Genomic DNA, 22,884 nt, shown 5'->3' with positions numbered 1-22,884 from the left:
AATGCAGTATTTGTGATTAGAGATGTCCGATAAATGCTTTAAAATCTAATATCGAAAATGATCGGTATCTGTTTTTTATTATCGGTATCGTTTTTTTTGTTTTTTTATTAAATCAACATAAAAAACACAAGATACACTTACAATTAGTGCACCAACCCAAAAAACCTCCCTCCCCCATTCACACAAAAGGGTTGTTTCTTTCTGTTATTAATATTCTGGTTCCTACAATATATATCAATACAGTCTGCACTCTGCAAGGGATACAGTCCGTAAGCACACATGATTGTGCGTGCTGCTGGTTCACTAATAGTACTAACCTTTAACAGTTAATTTTACAAATTTTCATTAATTACTAGTTTCTATGTAACTGTTTTTATATTGTTTTACTTTCTTTTTTATTCAAGACATTTTTTTGAATTTATTTATCTTATTTTATTTTATTAATTTTTTAAAAAAAGGACCTTATCTTCACCAGACCTGGTTGTCCATGAAATTAGATTGTTTAAAGGGTTCTTAAAAACCAGGTCCAGTCCAGGGTATGTCCAGGTTCAGCAACACACACCTTCATTTATGTACACTCAAAATGTGGGAACTTCAACAAGAGATTGCAAATGATCTGTAAACAAAATTACATTTTCAAAATAAGCATTTGTATACAGTCCATACTATGTCCAGGTTTGTATGTATCGGTATCGGTTGATATCGGTATCTGTAATTAAGAGTTGGACAATATCGGATATCGGCAAAAAAGCCATTATCGGACATCCCTATTTGTGATCGATAAAACTTTCGGCGAATCAAAATTCAAGAAACCGTACCGGATAGTGCATTACTTTGAAGTCGACCAAAAATAAATAATTCATAATTTGACCCGGCAAATATACTGGATTTTCCGGACCGTAGGGCGCACCGGATTATAAGGTGCATTGCCCATGAATGGTTTATTTTGAATCTTTTTTCATACATTAGGTGCACCGGATTATAGGACGCATTAAAGGGGTCATATTAAGGGTGTATCGGTACGTGTATTTGTATTCAACCGTTTCGGTACGGGGGGGTTCGGTTTGGTTCGGTTCGGAGGTGTACCGAATGAGTTTCCACACGAACATATTAAGTAGTGCACTGCACGGCTGGACATAAGTAGCGTACCGCACGTTGTGTAAACAGTGCACGCCGAGGCACAACACACGGCATGCTGGTGTAACGCAGGTGTCAAATACATACTTTTGCGGAGACTATTAGGCTCTTTTTCTCTATTACTCTTTGTCACGTGACCGCCGCGGTCCAATCAGCTGTACTTATAAGCCGGTAGCAGGAAGTGGCCAGTAGACAGGACGTGAGGGGAGACAGATTGTATTTCTGCTCGAGGTAGGTTTTTATTCTCGTTTTCAGCCGAAATATTGTGCTGACGGGATTCTAAACTAAATGCCTATTTGTTAACTTTATAGAGCCGACTACCAGCGCCGGGTTTTTTGTCATTAAGCTGTGTGTGACTGTAGAAGCGGAGTTGGTGAGTCCATGTTTATGAAAATATATTAGTCTTTCTTCCATTGTTTCATTGCAACAGTCTTTGTGGCATATTTCTCAATCGTCCATATACAACGTCTATGACTTGAACCAATGATAACTATTGTGTATTTAATGTACTTTTAAATGTGTTTGATAATAAGCACGTTTAGTGCACTGACCAAATTGTATAGGTCATATTTATGCTGCTAATGGTTATTTTAACACTTTATTGCATATTGTGATTCTGACATGTTGATTTATATTGTACAATATTGAGGAAACAACTAGAACCTGTTCTGAATACTTTATAATGCTATTAGTGTTATTTAATGAAGATATTTGATTTGTGTACACATTGATTTATAAGGATGGTCCTGGTTCTTACACAGGCCAGGCTTCTCTTTATGATGGCGAGCTAAGGAAAAAAAGCATCTAGTCCAAGTATCGTTCTTGGGAGATTCCAGCCAGGAACCCCACCACCTGTTCTGTCTGGGCTGGTAGGAGGCTCTCGAGCCAACCCTCTACACATTTTCACCCTTAACCGGAGCACATGGACTGTACTGCTTTACTCTCCAAAACCTTTCTCCAAGAACTGTATTATCTGAGCTGAGATTTAAACAAGATCCAGAGACACTAAATAATTTAATTGGAACACACACAGAGCTATTTCTATTTTTGGGCAAAATTATTATAGTGTTCCCAACGTTAAAAGGATAAAGCCATTGTTTACAACTTTGGTAGATAAATAACCAAAAAATGTATATTTTGTTGTTTTCTTACTGTGCCGAAAATGAACCGAACCGTGACCTCTAAACCGAGGTACGTACCGAACCGAAATTTTTGTGTACCGTTACACCCTTAGGTCATATTATTTTTATTTGTTTTAAATGCAAAACACTTCCTTCTGGTCTACATAACATGTTATGGTGGTTCTTTGGTCAAAATGTTGCATAGATGATGTTTTACAGACCATCTTCAAGTCGCTTTCTGACAGTCGCTTCAGGATGCGTCTTATTTACGTGGCTCACTTTCTACAGCGTCTTCTCTTTGTCATCTTTGTTGTAGCGGTGTAGCGTGCAAGGACGGGAGTGGGAGAAGTGTCAAAAGATGGAGCTAACTGTTTTAATGACATTCAGACTTTACTTAAATCAACAACGGAGCAGCGTCTCCTCATCCGGAAACAACCACATCGGAAATGTAATAACTAATAACAAAAGTTCCTTGGGTGCATAATTTAAATTCACTGCACCGTATGTTTTAGCACTTTCATGGCGACTTTACTGACAGATATAAGTAAGAACTTAACACTGCTTTATATTAGAAATGGGACTAAAACATTTACTACTAAAACATTTTGATAGATTTTTGAGCGCCGTGTGTAAGGTTCTATATTTTCAATGGAACATTTAAAATGTTGGTGTTATTTACTTGAGACTTATCTCTTATGTTTGACTGCCATCTACTGGTCACACTTATAATTACACCCTGTACCAAATAAAATACTGCAGTGTCCCGAAAGAGTTGGTACTGCAGGGAATTCTGGGTATTTGTTCTGTTGTGTTTATGTTGTGTTGCTGTGCAAATATTCTTCCGAAATGTGGTTGTCATTGTTGTTTAGTTTGGTTTCACAATATGGCACATATTTATGACCGTGTTGGCGATGTTTATACGGCCACCCTTAGTGTGACATGTATGGCTGTTGAGTAAGAAGTAAGAATGCCCTTCGTTCACTTGCAACATGATCATTTATATAGGCCAGAATCATACAGAATACCAATATGTCTTAACGTTTTAGATGTATGAAATTTATCACCCCTTCCAACGCTTCAAATGCATTATATTTTGGGTGAGCTCAACCTTATAATCTGGAAAATGCGGTAAACATAACGTCGGCGCAAAGCGAAAATTGGTTCAAAAAAACGTGTCCGACGTGTGGACTTCCGGACTTTAGCGTCCTTTCTGATTTCAATGCGTAAAAAGACACAGTGCGTTAACTCAAACACTGTGTATATGTATGTATATATGTAGTAGTGTATATGTATACGAATGTGTATATGTATGTATATTAGGGCTGGGCGATATATTGAGTTTGGAAGATATATCGATACATTTTTAAACAAGACAATAATTAAGAAAATATCGTAATATTGATATAATTCACGTTAAAATGACCAAACACCGCTTATTTGTTGTGTTCCTTGATTCTCCCCCCCTCTCATGGGCTACTAAACCCCTCTCCTTCCTCCTTCCAAGACGTGCTTGCACGTATAAGAACATCCATGATTGGTTGGTTGTTTACTATGATGAGTCACGATTGGTTGAGATTAGGGCAAAACATTAGGGACAGGCCAATCAGAGGCGGGATAGGGCGGGTCATCGAACCATGAAGGGAAATCACAACAGACATCCCAAATGACGACGAGAGAGTCGTAGAAGAGAAAAGGGAATTTTAAAGAAGGCGATTTATATAATAAAAAAAACTAGTGGAAGATGGCAGAGGGATTCTCTTGTTTAGATTGTTCTTTTAGCGATGTAGACCACGTCCAGGAAACCCGCAATGTGTCTACTTGGCCACATTTGGACAAATGTATGCGTCTGGATAAAACTTTCATTTGAGTTGTTTACCATGTTAGCCCAAAACAAAACTGTTCTCCAGTTGCCATATTTTGCACGAGAAATGCTGCCAAAAATGTATGCCAAAGTGAGGAAGATCGTAGCTGCACAATTAAGTCAAGTCACTTACTTGGCGCTGACCAGAACCGTACATGTGTGACAGTCCATTACATCATCGACTGGGAATTAAATCAATTTTTTATCTGAGTTTGATACATTTTGTTTTATTTGCACAGCTACGTTGTTTATTTTACATAGAAATAATATTTTTCTATTTTATTTATGTTATGTAATTCTGTGCTACTTAAACAGTTTATTTTCTGTGCTGTTAATACCCATCTTGACTAACTGGGTTAATAAAAGTGCCACTGACTGTTTACAGTACAGTTGTCATTCAGTTCAATTTCAGTGAATCTCGCTCAAAAATGAATACCTTTATTTGTATACTTTCACCGGAAAATATATCGAGATATATATCAAATATCGAGTTTAAGTAAAAATATACCGAGATATACTTTTTCGTCCATATCGCCCAGCCCTAATGTGTATGTGTATATGTACAGTATGTATATACTGTATGTAGTAGTATATATGTGTATATGTATATGTCTATGTATACTGTATATGTGTGTACATGTATGTGTATATGTGTATGTACAGTATATATGTGTGCATGTGTGGTATGTATATACTAGGGGTGTGGGAAAAAATCGATTGGAATTCAAGTCGCGATTCTCACGTTTTTCAAAAATCGATTTTTTTTTCATTTTTAAAATTTTTTTTAATGTAATTTTTATTTTTTATTTTTTATTAATCAATCCAACAAAACAATACACAGCAATACCATAACATCCATCCATCCATCCATTTTCTACCGCTTATTCCCTTCGGAGTCGCGGGGGGCGCTGGAGCCTATCTCAGCTACAATCGGGCGGAAGGCGGGGTACACCCTGGACAAGTCGCCATCTCATCGCAGGGCCAACACAGATAGACAGACAACATTCACACTCACATTCACACACTAGGGCCAATTTTAGTGTTGCCAATCAACCTATCCCCAGGTGCATGTCTTTGGAGGTGGGAGGAAGCCGGAGTACCCGGAGGGACCCACGCAGTCACGGGGAGAACATGCAAACTCCACACAGAAAGATCCCGAGCCCGGGATTGAACCCAAGACTACTCAGGACCTTCGTATTGTGAGGCAGATGCACTAACCCCTCTTCCACCGTGCTGCCCAATACAATGCAATCCAATTCCAAAACCAAACCCGGCCCAGCAACACTCAGAACAGCAATAAACAGAGCAATTGAGGAGACACAAACACGACACAGAACAAACCAAAAGTAGTGAAACAAAAATGAATATTATCAACAACAGTATCAATATTAGTTACAATTTTAACACAGCAGTGATTAAAGATCCCTCATTGACATTATAATTAGACATTTATAAAAAAAAATAATAAAAATGAATAGTGTCACAGTGGCTTACACTTGCATCGCATCTCATAAGCTTGACAACACAGTGTCCAATATTCTCACAAAGGTAAAATAAGTCATATTTTTGGTTCATTTAATAGTTGAAACAAATTTACATTATTGCAATCAGTTGATAAAACATTGTCCTTTACAATTATAAAAGCTTTTTACAAAAATCTACTACTCTGCTTGCCTGTCAGCAGACTGAGGTAGATCCTGCTGAAATCCTATGTATTGAATGAATAGAGAATCGTTTTGAATCAGAAAAATATCGTTTTTGAATCGAGAATCGCGTTGAATTGAAAAAAAAAATCGATGTATAATTGAATTGTGACCCCAAGAATCGATATTGAATCGAATCGTGGGACACCCAAAGATTCGCAGCCCTAGTATATACTGTATATCTGTGTATGTATATAGTATGTGTATATATAGGTATATGTATATATGTGTGTATGTGTATACTGTATATACTGTATGTGTGTGTATGTACTGCATATATATGTATGTATGTGTGTATAAATGTGTCTATATATATATATGTGTGTGTGTGTGTCTATATATGTGTATATATATGTATATATGCGTGTATGTGTCTATGTATATATGTAGTTATGTTTATATATAGTTATGTATATATATATATATGTGTGTATATATTTGTGTATATGCGTATAAATGTGTGTATATATGTACAGTAGGTCTATATGCGTATATATGTGTGTATAGATGTATATGTATGTATATACAGTATGTATATGCATATATATGTACATGTATGTATGTATTAATGTATGTATATGTACTGGTATGCTACATTGCGTTGAGGACAAGTTTATTCTCGTCACTATATTTGCAGGACACAGCTAGAACCTGTCATCAAGTTGCATTATCACCATATCGCTATAGTATTAAAAATATTTATCATCTGCAAATTCATAGCATTTATATCAGATATTAGACTGTACAACTCCTCTCTGGGAGGGAGGGGGGGTACTAGAATGACGGGGGATGCAAAACAATAACAGTGTAATACGTTTTCATAACATGGTCACTAATGCCTAGTTTCTCTTGTTATATTCTTATTTTACTGTTATATTTGTATTCTCATTGATGCTTTTTGTTTTTATTCTATTGTAATATTTTTCTATTTTGTTTTCATTTATACCCCCATTATTTACTTTTTTAAATTCGATCTCAATTCTGTACACTGCTGCTGGAATTTTAATTTTCCTGAGGGAACTCTCCTGAAGGAATCAATAAAGTACTATCTATCTATCTATCTATCTATCTATCTATCTATCTATCTATCTATCTATCTATCTATCTATCTATCTATCTATCTATCTATCTATCTATCTATCTATCTATCTATCTATCTATCTATCGCACAACCTTTGGAGTTTTGCCCTTATGTGTCCATGGAATTATTCCCTTAGTTTGTAAATAATATTAAAATACTCGTAATATATTTCAATAATGGAACAAAAAATACAGTGATTTCATTATGCTAGTATAGTATAATGATATTGATATTTGTATCGAGCTGTCCACCTCTAGAGAATGTTCCCAAAAAGTTAATAATTGTCAAAGGCCCTGAGATGGTTGATGTTTACAGGCATGTGATTTTCCCGTCTAAAGTCGGAATTCCGTCTTTTTTAATCTCAGGGGGGAAAAAAAAAAAAGATCTCCCGTTTTTCCGTTTTTTTTCCGACCCTAATTTAAGATTCGAGACGTAGTTTATATTACGCCGTAGTTGATTGGTCGATATGTTCCTTGGGACCAATCAGGACATCTGTTATGAATGATGACGTTAATAACGTCATCTTTCATAATGGTTAATACCGCCATTTTCCATATGTAAACGATGTCGGTTCTCGAGAGAAAAGACGCTTTACGAGTAAAAGAAATTGATAAACATGTCAAAAATAAGTTTCAATGGGACTGGATGGAAAGGGAAATCACTGATACTGTTGGGAAGAAGGAAGTTACGACTTTGTTCGGTGATTTTATTCGGAAAATCGCTCGTCCCGGAAAGGTTTTGTGCACGTGGTGTCATGATAATATTGACTATGGATCACGAGGTTTCAAGGCTTTGGAAGTACATGCGAAACGCCAAAAACATATGAAACAACTTGAAGCAAGGAAAACGAACTTTTCACTAGCTGGTACTTTTGGATGTCAACCGAAAGTGACATTGAGAGGAAAGATCCACCCACAACCCACTTCAGTTGCAGACAGGGTTGTTAATAATGAGGTAAGCTAAAAAATATTTGCTTGCGAAATACGCATGTTTGTTTTAAATATTAACCAATTATTGCTTTGCGAAATATAAATGGGTTTTTCTAAAAATAAAAAGCCACGTGAAAATATATTATGAAATGACAGAAATTCAAAGAGTCGCATTATTGACTCCAGTTAACAATTTATTTGAAATAAATTTGCATATAATACTATTTTGTAATATTAAGTTCTTATGTAGTCTCTTGAAACTATTGTCAGTGGTGTAACAATCTTGAAGGTAAATATTTTCACACTTGTTTCATGCAATATGTCAGTGTCCTCACATTATTATTATTTCCTATTTTCAAATATGAGTAAACAATACTAAACATGTTTAATTATTTTCATAAATTTATATCCTATTTTCGCGAAAAGAATGAAATGTTTACATTTGGTATTTTGTTATTTTTAGCCAAAATTCCAAAAAAGAAGCTACAAAAGCAGAGACCAAAAGGAAAATGCAGGCTGCTCAGAAATTTGCAATTAAGGCTCATGTTAGGGCTCTCCGAGAAAGCTAATGTGTGAAGTGAACTGAAGTAATGTGGTAATACTGTAAATAAACTGTAAATAATATCACTGATCAATGTGACACCTGTGGATGTGAAATTAACACAAGATGTAAATATTAGTGACTAAATACTGTTGGGACTGAACCATATACAGTGATTTATTATTATAATTGGGTTATGTATGTTCTATTAATGATGTTTTCATGTCTTTAAACACTAAAACATTTTCTTCAAATGGTGCTGTCTTTGTTAATTTTAGCATGTTAAATTGGTGAAAAACCAGGAGCTTCGGGGGGCGTTGCCCCCCTTTGTCCCCCTATAAGGGGGGACAAGGCAACCCTGGACTTGGACCTGGACCTGGCTGGGGGCCTTCGTCCCCCAGAACCCCGGAAATTTTTTCAGTCTTTTTCATTGTGGTCAAATCACATGCCTGTGTTTAACAATTGCCTTTTAGAACGTCACAGCTGTCCTTCAGTATTTTAACTGGGACTTAAATATGTCCTCTGATCATTTCTGAAGTGAAGGTTTATAGACATGGATCATTAATGTTCTGGTCATCTGTTTGCAAATAGCTTGTTGAAAATATTTAGGTATTTTTTCCAAACACAATGCTTTGCAGAGGGAGTGCTTGAGACACTCCAAACAATTGTCAATAGAAAGGTATGCTCTTGTTAAATGTCTAGCTTCTTGGCTATATACCTGTTTTACTGGTTGTCTACATGTTAAAAAAAATGTTTCGGTGAAGGTTTTTTTGTCCTGTCCAGCTTCTCAGGCAAATCATATAGTAGATCTGATCTCATTGTTAATCGTTTCCTCGAAACATGATCTGAGGTTTGACAGAAAACAAAAAAAAAAAGCAAAATATTTTAAGACTTAATTTTTTAAATCTTGTCTCATGTGAAGGTTAAACATTTTTAGACATTTTCTTTCAAGATTGCAGCTGTACTTGATTTGTAAATTTTTTGTGTGCCAAGATGCTTTTCTCAAGTCTTTTTGTTCTTTGTTTGTCTATTAATTACTTATTATTTAACAAAAGTCCCTAATATAGTTATACGGAGGAAAAATTAAGATTTACCGGTATATTAACTTTCACATTCTTCCACACCTAAAAAACACTAACTTTCATCCCAATATTTAGGAAAAACTCTCACAAAATTAGGAATTTCAAAAAATGTTTCTCAATTCCTGGATATAATCAAAAATTGCTGTCAAACCCTGTGTTCCTTAGAGTTAAGGTTACAAAGAACATGTAAAACATTAATAACAAATTAGTACAATCACAAGTTGGAGCAAAAATAAGCCTGAACTTTTTACGCACCTTGAAAAAGCTGCTGTGAATACGCATATTAGGCCACAACAATCGGAAAAGGCGAAAATTTGGAGACACTTAAATTTGTAGTTACACATTAAGCAGTAAAGTTTTACGCTGTAGGGGTTTAACGATTGATCGATATATTGATTCAAGATCATTTTAAAAGACAATCGATCGATTTAATCAATACTAGAAAAAAACAAAACATTGAATAAGAACGACAGACTAAATAAATTTTATCACTTTTAAAAATAAGGACGTTAAATGTTACGTTTATTTTCCCGTCTGTGATGTCATCAAAAGAAAAATCCTCTGGTGGTTGAGAAAGTCATAACAAACTCAAACGCCACAAGACAGTATCATAAACTACAACACAACAACTTTTAGCTACAGCACGATTGCAAAAGCCACAACAAAGACAAATTACACAATACAATAATTTGAAGCCACAACTCAATTTTAAGCCACAAAAGACACGACCAACACAATGGATCTGACACTGGAGCAAGTTACAGCGACGTACTGACCTCCAGAACACAACATGAAGCAACAACAACATGGCAGCCAAGGAGAAGTCATTTTAATAATAATAGTAATGGATTAGATTGTATATCGCGCTTTTTCTATTATTAGATACTCAAAGCGCTCACAGAGAAGTGGGAATCCATCATTAATTCACACCTGGTGGTGGTAAGCTACATTTGTAGCCGTTTGCGCCTACGACACTCCACACCCATAAAAACATCCACTGATTCATATATTGGGAAACAAAACAACCACTAAACAGACACATGGCACAGTATAGACAGGCAAACTTCTCAGGCCAAAAAACTCAGCTGTCTACCTGCACTTCAAGGAGAAACAGCACTTCTTTTGAAGACAAAAATGTACAGATTCTGGACAGGGAGGACTGATGGTACGAAAGAAGAGTGAAGGAAATTGTACAACCATCCCTGAACATAGGAAGTGGTCTGTGACACAACCTATCTTCCACATACAACACTGTCCTTAAAACCATTCCTAAAATACTCTGCAATTTAGCCTCCAACAAATAACAGGAGTTAGAAACATTCTGGCCACAGATGCTCCTTTGTGCCATGTGTGCCATTCCTTTACAAATGAATAGAATGCTAACGTGGGTGATTCCGACGATTTTGAGCTGGTAGTGGTTGATCCACAGCGATTGCTCTGCCACACAATACTTCAATGCTAACGAGGGGAAATTCAACCTTAACGACTGTCATTGGCATTGACAGTAGGATTGCTCGTTTTCATCAACAGTTGTTTTTCCTCACTACGATAGGACGGAAACTTCCTTGCCCAGACACACCGTCCTGGTGTTGCAGTAAAAATAATTGGGGTTTTGGCGCCAGCAGCTAGACTACCTCTGACTAATCTAAATCTAAGACTCGATCTGACCAATCTTAGTCTGTTAGCATGAACTGATGAGGATGAGAGGTGAATAGTCTTCTAAGACAAACGATCGATTTGAATTCCCTGAGAAGTTGGTTCCTGTAGTTTTATTGAAAATTGCATGAATGTTTAAAATGTGAGCAGAAAAGTTTTCCTCTTGTTAATGCAATCTAAAGTGTTGCTTGCACTTTGTTCAAATAAGATGTGAATGTATTGGCCATTCATTGTTTCCAATTAATGGAAACAATACCGATTATTTTGATAGTCGATTAGTCAACAATTATCTTAACCATTAGTCAATTAGTCGGATAATAAAGCGTATACATTTAATGGCTCTTATTCTTCCATCGACTTCTAAATGCAGCTTAGGTTATTTTAGGCATGTGCTTACAATCGACAAAGATGACTAATTCTTTAATAAATATTTATTTTTACTGTAAATGTGCTGCTCATTCAGCTGTTACAAAAATTCAAATGACTATTAAAATGTTGTCCATTTGAAAAAAAGGAAAGGTAAATTGCTAAAAAAACAAAACAATTAACCTGGTTTATATATTGAAAAACAGTTGAAATAGCAGCAATAAAAACAAACAACAAAAGAAATAAAGCATTTTGTGACTATGTTTAAAAAGCTGCACACTGGTATATTGACTATTGATTAACTCTTGGCAGTTTTAGCACTCTAATAGACTCAATGTGTAGAATTGGATCTTTGATTATTGTTAATGTTGGATATTTAATAGATTGTATGTTTAATCTTATGATACCTCCGCATTGGTGCCTGTCTGTCTGTGTGTGTGTTTGTTTAAGCATGCGGTTTGCGTTGTTATTGTGCCCTTTTTTAAGACATTGCAAATTGATGCTGCTTTAAGAAGTACTCAAATTGATGTTGACAAAGTTTAGCTGACCGACTTTGGCTAAAATGTTAGTTAAAGTTATTTTTCACACAACTTCGTCTCACATTTGTTAGCTAGCTAGCAAGGCATAGGCTAACCCTCTTACTGAGGCCTCGTCCTCTTTCCAGAGGTTCGACATCATGCCTCCACTTTAAATGCTTGCGTATCACAGATGTACAGCCATAATAACAAGGTCCGCTTAGCTTAGGTATTAATGTTTTTAATAAGAATAAGAGGAAATGTTCTCACACTTTACATGTTATCACTGGCAATGTTTTTGCGAGTGGCATTGCTGACCCGCTTCCGCCCGGAAAAAAATAAGTGATGTCATCTCGACTATTGTCGACAAATATTATTGTCAGCGACAAACTTTTTTGTCGACATTTGTCAACAATGTCGACTAATCGTTGCAGCCCTAGTATCCATAATTATTTCATATCTAATTTCTTTACAATAAATAACAGAAATATAGGAAATTTCAACTCCAGTATGCAGTATTTATTTCATAGTCACATTGGTTGATTTTTGAATTTTTTGATGAAAAATTACTGAATCGATTTCAACTCAATGAATCATTTTGGATCGTTTCGTTGTAAAAAAATGAGATTGTCCTGAATCGTAATTGCAACGTTATCATTGACTTATTTCAGCAAGACAATGCCAAGCCACGTGTTACAACAGCGTGGCTTCATAGTAAAAGAGTGCAGGTTTTAGGCTGGCCTGCCTGTAGTCCAGACCTGTCTCCCATTGAAAATGTGTGGCGCAATATGAAGCCTAAAATACGACAACGGAGACCCCCTGTTGAACAACTTAAGCTGTACATCAGGGGTGTCAAAGTCAAATGGACGGAGGGCCAAATAAAAAATTTAGCTACAAGCCGAGGGCCGGACTGTTCGAATGTTCATTGAAAATTTTTTAAATGACGCATATAGTCTAGTGAACCTAATTGAACCTACTGAAAACCTAACAAATATATTCCAATATGATCAGATAAATAAAGCAATATTTTCTTATGGCTCTGTCAGTAATCTTTAATTTTCAACAGACACAAAAGACAAATTTCCTTTATATAAAAATCCCCATAACATGAACATTAAATGAAAGAAACCGGTATTCAAGGCACCATCAGTAGCCTATATTTTCTATTTTAGCAAAAGTGGGCTAAATTTACTTCAAAGAAAAAAACAATAATAGCAATTTTCTATCATCCACTCAACTGAAATATTTTTAAAATATAATTAAATTGAAATACAATAAAATAAAGTGCAAAAATCTATAAATCAAAAACAACACTTTGTTTAAGGAGAAGTAACATGCAGTGAAAACAAATATTAAACTTTAACTTTTAAACTTGAATTGAGTAAAAACTCTAAATATGTGATTGCACAGTAATGTTCACATTAAACCCCCCTCCTCCCTCCGTGGGAGGGAGGCGAGTTGGGTGCCCGAAACCCCCCGCTGGTTTCGGCCCGCTCCTTGGCGCGCGTGGCACGGCGGGCTCCGCGACCCGACGGCTGGCCCTCGTGGCTGGCCCTCGTGGCTTGACGGCGGGCGCGTCCCGACGGGCCGCGCGTAGGGGTCAAACGCAGAAGTCTCAGGGCCTCGTGGTGAGGGGGTGGCCTGCGGGTTTCGGCCCGCTTGACCCCCCCGCTCCGCTTGGCGCGCGCGGCACATGACGGGTTCCGCCACCGACGCTCGGGCTGCAGCCCGACGGTGGTGCGGGCCCGGCGGTGACGCGCGGTTTGGGGAAACAAAGCAGAAGTCTCAGGGCCTCGGGGCCGGGTTTCGGCCCGCCCCCTTGGCGCGCGTGGCACGGCGGGCTCCGCGACTGACGGCCGGGCTGCAGCCCTTCGGCCGGCAGGCGCGTCCCGGCGGGCAGCTCGCCCCCTTTCGGAACCTTGGACCGGCATCCGCTTGGTGCGTGTAAAAGATCTGCGGTCTGCGGGCCGGTTCTAATAATAAATCAAGATCATCCCAAGGGCCGTAAAAAACCTTCTCGCGGGCCGGATATGGCCCGCGGGCCTTGACTCTGACATATGTGCTGTACATCAAGCAAGAATGGGAAAGAATTCCACCCGAAAAGCTTAAAAAATTGGTCTCCTTAGTTCCCAAACGTTTACTAAGTGTTGTTAAAGGCCTACTGAAATGAAATGTTTTTATTTCAACGTGGATAGCAGATCCATTCTATGTGTCATACTTGATCATTTAGCGATATTGCCATATTTTTGCTGAAAGGATTTAGTATAGAACGACGACGATAAAGTTCGCAACTTTTGGTCTCTGATAAAAAAAAAGCCTTGCCCCTACCGGAAGTAGCGTGATGACACTGGAGGAAGGACTGCTCATATTTTCCTATTGTTTACACCAGCAGCGAGAGAAATTTGGACCGAGAAAGCGACGATTACCCCATTAATTTGAGCGAGGATGAAATATTTGTGGATGAGGAACGTTAGCGTGAAGGACTAGAATGCAGTGCAAGACATCTTTTTTCGCTCTGACTGTAACTTGGGTACAAGCTGGCTCATTGGATTCCACACTCTCTCCTTTTTCCATTGTGGATCACGGATTTGTATTTTAAACCACCTCGGATACTATATCCTCTTGAAAATGAGAGTCGATACATATGTGCCATATTGTGGACATTCACAGTGACTTTTATCTCCACGACAATACATCGACGAAGCTCTTTAGCTACGGAGCTATCGTGATAGCATCAGGCTCAAATGCAGATAGAAACAAAATAAATAAACCACTGACTGGATAGACAGAAGATCAACAATACTATTAAACCGTGGACATGTAAATACACGGTTAATAATTTCCAGCTTGGCGAAGCTTAAAAATGCTGTTGCTAATGACGCCATTGAAGCTAACTTAGTTACGGAGCTAACGTGATAGCATCAGGCTCAAATGCAGATAGAAACAAAATACATAAACCCCTGACTGGAAGGATAGACAGGAAATCAACAATACTATTAAACCATGAACATGTAAATACACGGTTAATGCTTTCCAGTTTGGCGAAGCTTAAAAATGCTGTTGCTAACGACGCCATTGAAGCTAACTTAGCAGCGGGACCTCACAGAGCTATGCTAAAAACATTAGCGCTCCACCTACGCCAGCCAGCTCTCATCTGCTCATCAACACCCGTGCTCACCTGCGTTCCAGCGATCGACGGAAGGACGAAGGACTTCACCACGATCATCCGTGCGGTCGGTGGCTAGCGTCGACTAGCGCGTCTGCTATCCGAGTCAAAGTCTTCCTGGTTGTGTTGCTGTAGTCCACCGCTAATACACCGATCCCACCTACAACTTTCTTCTTTGCAGTCTTCATTGTTCATTAAACAAATTGCAAAAGATTCACCAACACAGATGTCCAGAATACTGTGGAATTATGAGATCAAAACAGAGCTATTTTGTATTGTATTCAATGGGGTACCGATACTTGCGTTTCACTGGTTAAGTCACGCGCATACGTCATCATCCAAAGACGTTTTCAACCGGAAGTTTAGCGGGAAATTTAAAATTGCACTTTATAAGTTAACCCGGCCGTATTGGCATGTGTTGCAATGTTAAGATTTCATCATTGATATATAAAGTATCAGACTGCGTGGTCGGTAGTAGTGGGTTTCAGTAGGCCTTTAAAAGGAAAGCCCATGTAACACAGTGGTAAAAATGCCCCTGTGCCAACTTTTTTCCAATGTTTTACTGCCATTAAATTCTAAGTTAATAATTATTTGCCAAAACAATTTGTTCTCAGTTCGAACATTAAATATCTTGTCTTTGCAATATATTCAATTGAATATAAGTTTAAAAGGATTTGCAAAGCATTGTATTCTGTTTTTATTTACGTATTACACATCATGCCAACTTCACTGGTTTTGGGTTTTGTACTTGCACGAGTGTTCTACAAAAGGTTCTGCAACTCAAAAGTTGTGAAGTAGCTTGTAACAGAAATACACGAGAATTAAGAGATAAACAAGTTGTCCTCGCATACTGTCCTGTTATGGCGGCTGTCGTTTGCAAATAGAATTAAAAAGGCCCCAGCTATGTTCTTTCTATGAACTATCCAAAGTCCCTAATGGGTAGTAAGAACTCCAATCTCCTCTGGTGGAACATATTTAACAGGGTAGTTTCTGGTGGAATTTGCTGGTATTTTGATTTATCTGGGTAAATGGGAAAGTTCCTGCATTGGAAAGGGGCCCAATGCTTACCCAGCAGGTGCTGCACTTCACAACTTGATTCCCTGCCTCCATTATGTGACGTTTCTAAAGCGATTCAAAATCGTTTACATCTGCTTCTCGATGCATGTTTTTCTCCCAACTTATAAGCAGCAATCATTAAATAAATGATTGAATGATTCTCAGATAAAGTAATTCAATGATGATAGATCATGCTAAGAAAATGTATGTTTCTGCGATGTGTTGCATCCATTGTTACCAAACCACTCAGGCAGCATTCAGACAAAATGAACCATCAGACTGTTCATAGATCCAGGTTATGGAGGGCAGTTTTGGGCTTCTGGCCAACTTTGATGTTTTCCCTTTCCATGTACAGATGGTATTTTCCGGAGACCAAAAGGGTTGATGCAGAGAAGATGCTAGTATTTGGGAAGAACCGCAGTGGAGCCTTCCTTGTCAGAAAATGTGAAACCCAGAAAGGAGACCTGTCCATCTCACGTAAGAAACAATCAATTATTTTCCCCTTGTGAAATAATTCAATACTTGTAGAATACCTAAAAAATAGTAACTTTGCACACTTTTTACGCCAATGATGTGATTTATAAAAAACAATTTGGGGGGAGAATGTGCGCACCTGCGTGCAAACTCTTAAACTGCTGATGCATACTTAAGGCAGTGAGAAATGGAGACCTGAACTTAAATTCCACAGAGTGTGTTGGCGTTGCGGCTGCCAGGACAATACATTTCCACGCCAGTCAGTAGCTACGTGCACATGGACACATTTAATCGGATTAAAAGCCTAACCCGGAGGTCGGCAACCCGCACCCCTAGAGCCGCATGCAGCTCGTTAATGCTGGCCTCGTGGCTCTCTGGAACTTTTTCAAAAATGTATTAAAATGAAAAAAATATATATATATATTTTTGGTTTTATTATGGTTTCTGTATAGGAGGACAGACCTGACACAAACCTCCCTAATTGTTAGAAATCACACTGTTTATATTAAACATGCTTCAGCGATTAAAGACTATTTGGTGAGCGCCGTTTTGTCCTACTTATTTTGGCGGTTCTTGAACTCACCGTAGTTTGTTTACATTTATAACTTTATCCAACTATCTGAGACACGTTTTATGCCACTCCTTTTTTGTCTCATTTTGTCCACCAAACTTTTTTGCTGTGCGTGAAGGCACAAAGGTGAGCTTTTTTGATTTTATTGACTTGTGTGGAGGGCTCATCAGGCATATTTGGTCACTGCATTGCTGCAAGGTAGTCGATGCTAACATGCTATTTAGACAAACTGTATGTACATATTGCATCATTATGCCTCTTGTGTAGGTATATTTGAGATCATTTAATTTCCTTTACTTATGTCCTCTGTGTATTTAATTTAGTTGTGCATGTCTCATGACACATTATCTGTATGTAATATTGCCTGCATTTCTGATAGTTTTTTGTGTACCGTTATAGACCACAGCAAACGTTACCCAGCTTGCAAAGATTGTAATAAATGTACTACAAGAAGAAATCCTGCCTTTTCCTTTAACTTGGACACACATCTATATACCTTTGGAATTTTAAGCTAGTAATTTCCAGGAGTTATCTCACCCTCTGAGAAGTCTCCATTTTACAATGATTTGGAATGTTATAAAAATATGTAGAATAAATATTACATTTCAAACATTTCTGTCAACAAAGATTTGCGTCAGCCTATGACACAGTCATTTTGATAGTAGGCTAATATAACTAATATAGACACTTACAATGTGTTGTCTTCATTATAACACTTATACAAGGCTTTTATTTTTTGCGGCTCCAGACAGATTTTATTTTTGTATTTTCGGTCCAATATGGCTCTTTCAACATTTTGGTTTGGTGACCCCTGGCCTAACCGGAATAAAAACGCTTCATGTAAACACGCCATTCGGAATATGTTGACCTAATCACTAGGGGTGTAACGGTACACAAAAATTTCGGCTCGGTACGTACCTCGGTTTAGAGGTCACGATTCGGTTCATTTTCGGTAAAGTAAGAAAACAACAAAATATAAATCTTTTGGTTATTTATTTACCAAATTTGTAAACAATGGCTTTATCCTTTTAACATTGGAAACACTATAATAATTCTGTTCACGTTAATCAACATTAAAGGCCTACTGAAACCCACTACTACCGACCACGCAGTCTGATAGTTTATACATCAATAAAGAAATCTTAACATTGCAACACATGCCAATACGGCCGGGTTAACTTATAAAGTGCAATTTTAAATTTCCCGCTAAACTTCCGGTTGAAAACGTCTATGTATGATGACGTATGCGCGTGATGTCAATCGTTGAAACGGAAGTATTCGGACACCTTGTATCCAATACAAAAAGCTTGGTTTTCATCGCAAAATTCCACAGTATTCTGGACGTCTGTGTTGGTGAATCTTTTGCAATTTGTTTAATGAACAATGAAGACTGCAAAGAAGAAAGCTGTAGGTGGAATCGGTGTATTAGCAGCTGGCTGCAGCAACACAACCAGGAGGACTTTGACTTGGATAGCAGACGCGCTATCCGACGCTAGACGCCGACCGCATTGATGATCGGGTGAAGTCCTTCGTTTCTCCGTCGATCGCTGAACGCAGGTGAGCACGGGTGTTGATGAGCAGATGAGGGCTGGCTGGCGTAGGTGGATAGCTAATGTTTTTAGCATAGCTCTGTGAGGTCCCGTTGCTAAATTAGCTTCAATGGCGTCGTTAGCAACAGCATTGTTGAGCTTCGCCAAGCTGGAAAGCATTAACCGTGTAGTTACAGGTCCATGGTTTAATAGTATTGTTGATTTTCTGTCTATCCTTCCAGTCAGGGGTTTATTTCTTTGTTTCTATCTGCAGTTAAGCCCGATGCTATCACGTTAGCTAAAGTGCTTCGCCGATGTATTGTCGTGGAGATAAAATCACTGTGAATGTCCATTCGCGTTCTCCACTCTCATTTTCAAGAGGTTATAGTATCCGATGTGGTTTAAAATACAAATCCGTGATCCACAATAGAAAAAGAGAGAGTGTGGAATCCAATGAGCCAGCTTGTACCTAAGTTACGGTCAGAGCGAAAAAAGATGGTCCTGCACTGCACTCTAGTCCTTCACTCTCACGTTCCTCATCCAGGAATATTTCATCTGGCTCAAATTGATGGGGTAATCGTCGCTTTCTCGTCCGAAACGCACTCGCTGCTGGTGTAAACAATGGGGAAATGTGAGGAGCCTGTCAACCTGTGACGTCACGCTACTTCCGGTACAGGCAAGGCTTTTTTTATCAGCGACCAAAAGTTGCAAACTTTATCGTCAATGTTCTTTACTAAATCCTTTCAGCAAAAATATGGCAATATCGCGAAATGATTAAGTATGACACATAGAATGGATCTGCTATCCCCGTTTAAATAAAACAATTTCATTTCAGTAGGCCTTTAAACTGCCTCAAGTTGTTGCTCAGATTAAGTAAAATTACAAAACCTTTCTTCTACATAATTTCTACATATATACATATAACAAATGCAACATTAAACAGTTTCAAGTCAACTCATCATGCTTAATTTATTACAGCATTTGGGAAGCCTGTAGTTGATTTTTATCACACACACACACTGCACAATGAGCTAACACACACACCGCAAAATTAGCTAACGTTACGCTAAAAGCTAATTAGCCTTCACCTCAAGCCAGGACTGCGAGCGAGCTGAGCTGCAGTTTGTTTCTAGAACGTCAACGGGCTCATAGTGATGTTACTAGTAGTTGACTGGGAGGTGTTTATTTTAATTTGGGGAGAGTCCGCTGCCTGATGCTCACCTGCTAAACACCTATCTGCTAACCCCACCGCAGAGATTGAGGAAGCGTTGTTGTGTGTCCGGCGGGTAAGCGAAGACTTAAAGAGACAAAAGTGTTTGCTTGGGAGGTAAAACCTGTTGGAATTGTGCCGTTGTTTATTACCATAAAATTGGTAGTAAAAGTTAAAAATAGCGTCAGACTTTGTATGATTTCTTTTAGGGGCTACAATATATTATCCATCCATCCATCCATTTTCTACTGCTTGTCCCTTGGGACTTGAATTTGTACAAAAAAAACATGTTATTTTCAAGATGTGGCAGTAATAAAAATGCAGTGGTGGCGCGCCACATTCAATTACATCAAGGAGAAACCCTAATATATAACCATTCATTGTGTTTGTGTGGTTTTGATTTGATGTTCATTTGCATGATCACAAACGCACCGTCTGTGCCTGAAAGCGGATTGGCAGAGAATGAGGAAATGTTATGTGTCTGGGGAAAGACAAAATTGTTTGCACAAGAGTTAAAACTTGTTGGTAAATGTGCCGTTTATTATAATCAGATTGGCAATAAAAGTTACAAATAGTGTTGCACTTTGTGTGACTTCTTCTGAGGGCTACAATGCATTATACTACTTTAATTGGTTTTCACGTAAAAAAACAACTTATTTTCAACGTGTGGCGGATATGAATATGTGGCGGTGCTACACATTCAGTTACATTAAGGGGAAACCCTGCAGTCACAACACAAACAAAACACACTTGGTGGAATTTAGGTGTTTCATGGGCATGATAAATCAGATTGTTTTATAAACAAGGTTTGTCTATCCATGCCTGGAAGGTAAAATTGTTGTACCTGACAAGTTTCAGTTACTTTACCTCTAGATCCTTCATCAGAGGTACAGAGAGAGAGAAAGAACGTACACAAAATTAATTAAATTACTCGTTATTAGTAAAATTAACGCCGTTAGTAACACCTTTATTATATAACGCCGTTTTGTCTAACACTGGCTATAAGCTAACCTGCAAAACACAGAGGCAGGCACAACATGCTGTTATTGACGTTCATTAATTTATTAGCTGTGTGTGTGAAACACATTCAGGGTTTCCCCTAGACTGCCAAGATACCTGTGGCAGTGGGGAGTGTGGTTATGACCTCATCGAATAATTTGCCTAATCTGCTATGATGATATGATCTTCTTTAAAAAAGAAAAAAAGTTTCACTTGTTTTTTGTTTTTTACAATTGACTCTCCTTAGTTTTATCCTGCTTCTAAATGTGTTTAACTCCTTTACAGTACTTTGTGAAACTTTTATTGTTTTCTAAAATGTGCTATATAAACAAAGTCGATTGAATTGGATAAAAAGGTGAAAAAAAATTATACATTCATTTAAAAAAAAAAAATCTGTTATTACTATTTAGTATTAAGATATATTTGTATATCCTTTTGCCAAATTTTTATTTGTTGTTGCTTATTGTACAATATACTTTGAGACATTGTACATTCTAGAGACTTGTAATGACTTTTTTATTAAAAAATAGCAACAAATCTAATCTTCTTCTGTTATTATAAAATGTAGTCGTGTTTAGAGACTCTTAACTTCTGTCCCTCGATGTCCCTGAGAAAATAGGCGAGCTACAGCAAGCATGACCTCGCAATTGCTTTGCGCTGCTCCAGTTGAACTCTTAAAAAAATAAAATGCCGTGGCGGTAATAAAAATGACGTGGCGGTGCGCCAAATTTAATTACTTTAAGGGGAAACCCTGGCATTATAACAGACCAGTTCACACTACGAGCCGCGGGCCGCATATGGCCCATTAGATTTTCAATCCGTCCAAGATTTTTTCCAGACCTTTACATCGAAACTCTAGCCGCCATTATGATATCCAGTGCTTTTTTTTCAAATTACTGTAAGTCTTTTGAGTTATATACAAGGTTTTTTTTACCTTTTGTGTTCATATTTCGCCGTGTTTGTTGCATTTTTGTTGCGTTTCGCTTGATCGTAAAAGATGTCGATCGAGGAGGTGGTGTGAGAAGTAAGAGGAGCGACGTTCATATGTTAATAATCAGTGTTTCATCGTTCATATATTAATATTGTAAACCCCCAATTTTTTTTCTCTCCTGATATTCTGGTTGTCTCATTCAGTTAAAAAAAATGTCAATTCCATTCCGTTTTTTGAGGTGGACAGTCATAATGTTTTACCATTCAAATCAGACATTGAGTTTTTGTATTAATGTTCCTGAAAAATGGGACCACCTATATATTTATTTATAAATACACACACAGTCGTGGTCAAAAGTTTACATACACTTGCGAAGGACATAATGACCCCAAACCCACGTCAAAAGTGGTAAAGGAATGGCTAAATCAGGCTAGAATTAAGGTTTTAGAATGACTGACTTAAACGTGTGGACAATGCTGAAGAAACAAGTCCATGTCAGAAAACCAACAAATCTAGCTGAACTGCACCAAGTTTGTCAAGAGGAGTGGTTAACCAGAAGCTTGCCAGAAGCTTGTGGATGGCTACCAAAAGCGCCTTATTGCAGTGAAACTTGCCAAAGGGACATGTAACCAAATATTAACATTGCTGTATGTATACTTTTGACCCAGCAGATTTGGTCACATTTTCAGTAGAGGGTATTGTGGCCAAACAGCTGAATTTTTGTTTCATCTGACCACAAAACTTTCCTACAGAGCTTTTTGAGCTTGTATATCTAATCCTCCATCTTGGTAGTCATTCTTTCATTCATCCATCTATCCATTATTTCATTCAGCAGAACATTAAAATATATTTATTGTATTTTATATGTGCAAATAAAATCGGCTGACTTCTTCTGTAGAAAAATAATTTAGGAAGGGTAACAGAAAAATGTATAGTTTTATGACAGACAGTGAATG

At 37.7% G+C, this 22,884-nt stretch overlaps 1 protein-coding gene across 1 annotated transcript in view; it reads left to right on the top strand.

Moving 5' to 3' along the window:
- frk (fyn-related Src family tyrosine kinase) overlaps positions 1–22,884 on the top strand; it is a 51,709-nt gene that overhangs the window by 1,870 nt on the left and 26,955 nt on the right. The window contains 1 exon segment of the mRNA XM_062044437.1: positions 16,570–16,691. Within this exon segment, the coding sequence (XP_061900421.1) occupies positions 16,570–16,691 (122 nt within the window).

The sequence above is a fragment of the Entelurus aequoreus genome, linkage group LG04, assembly GCF_033978785.1.
Source record: "Entelurus aequoreus isolate RoL-2023_Sb linkage group LG04, RoL_Eaeq_v1.1, whole genome shotgun sequence".
Lineage (NCBI taxonomy): Eukaryota > Metazoa > Chordata > Actinopteri > Syngnathiformes > Syngnathidae > Entelurus > Entelurus aequoreus.
The sequence above is the reverse complement of the archived record's forward strand: the minus strand, read 5'-3'. Positions and strand labels throughout refer to the sequence as shown.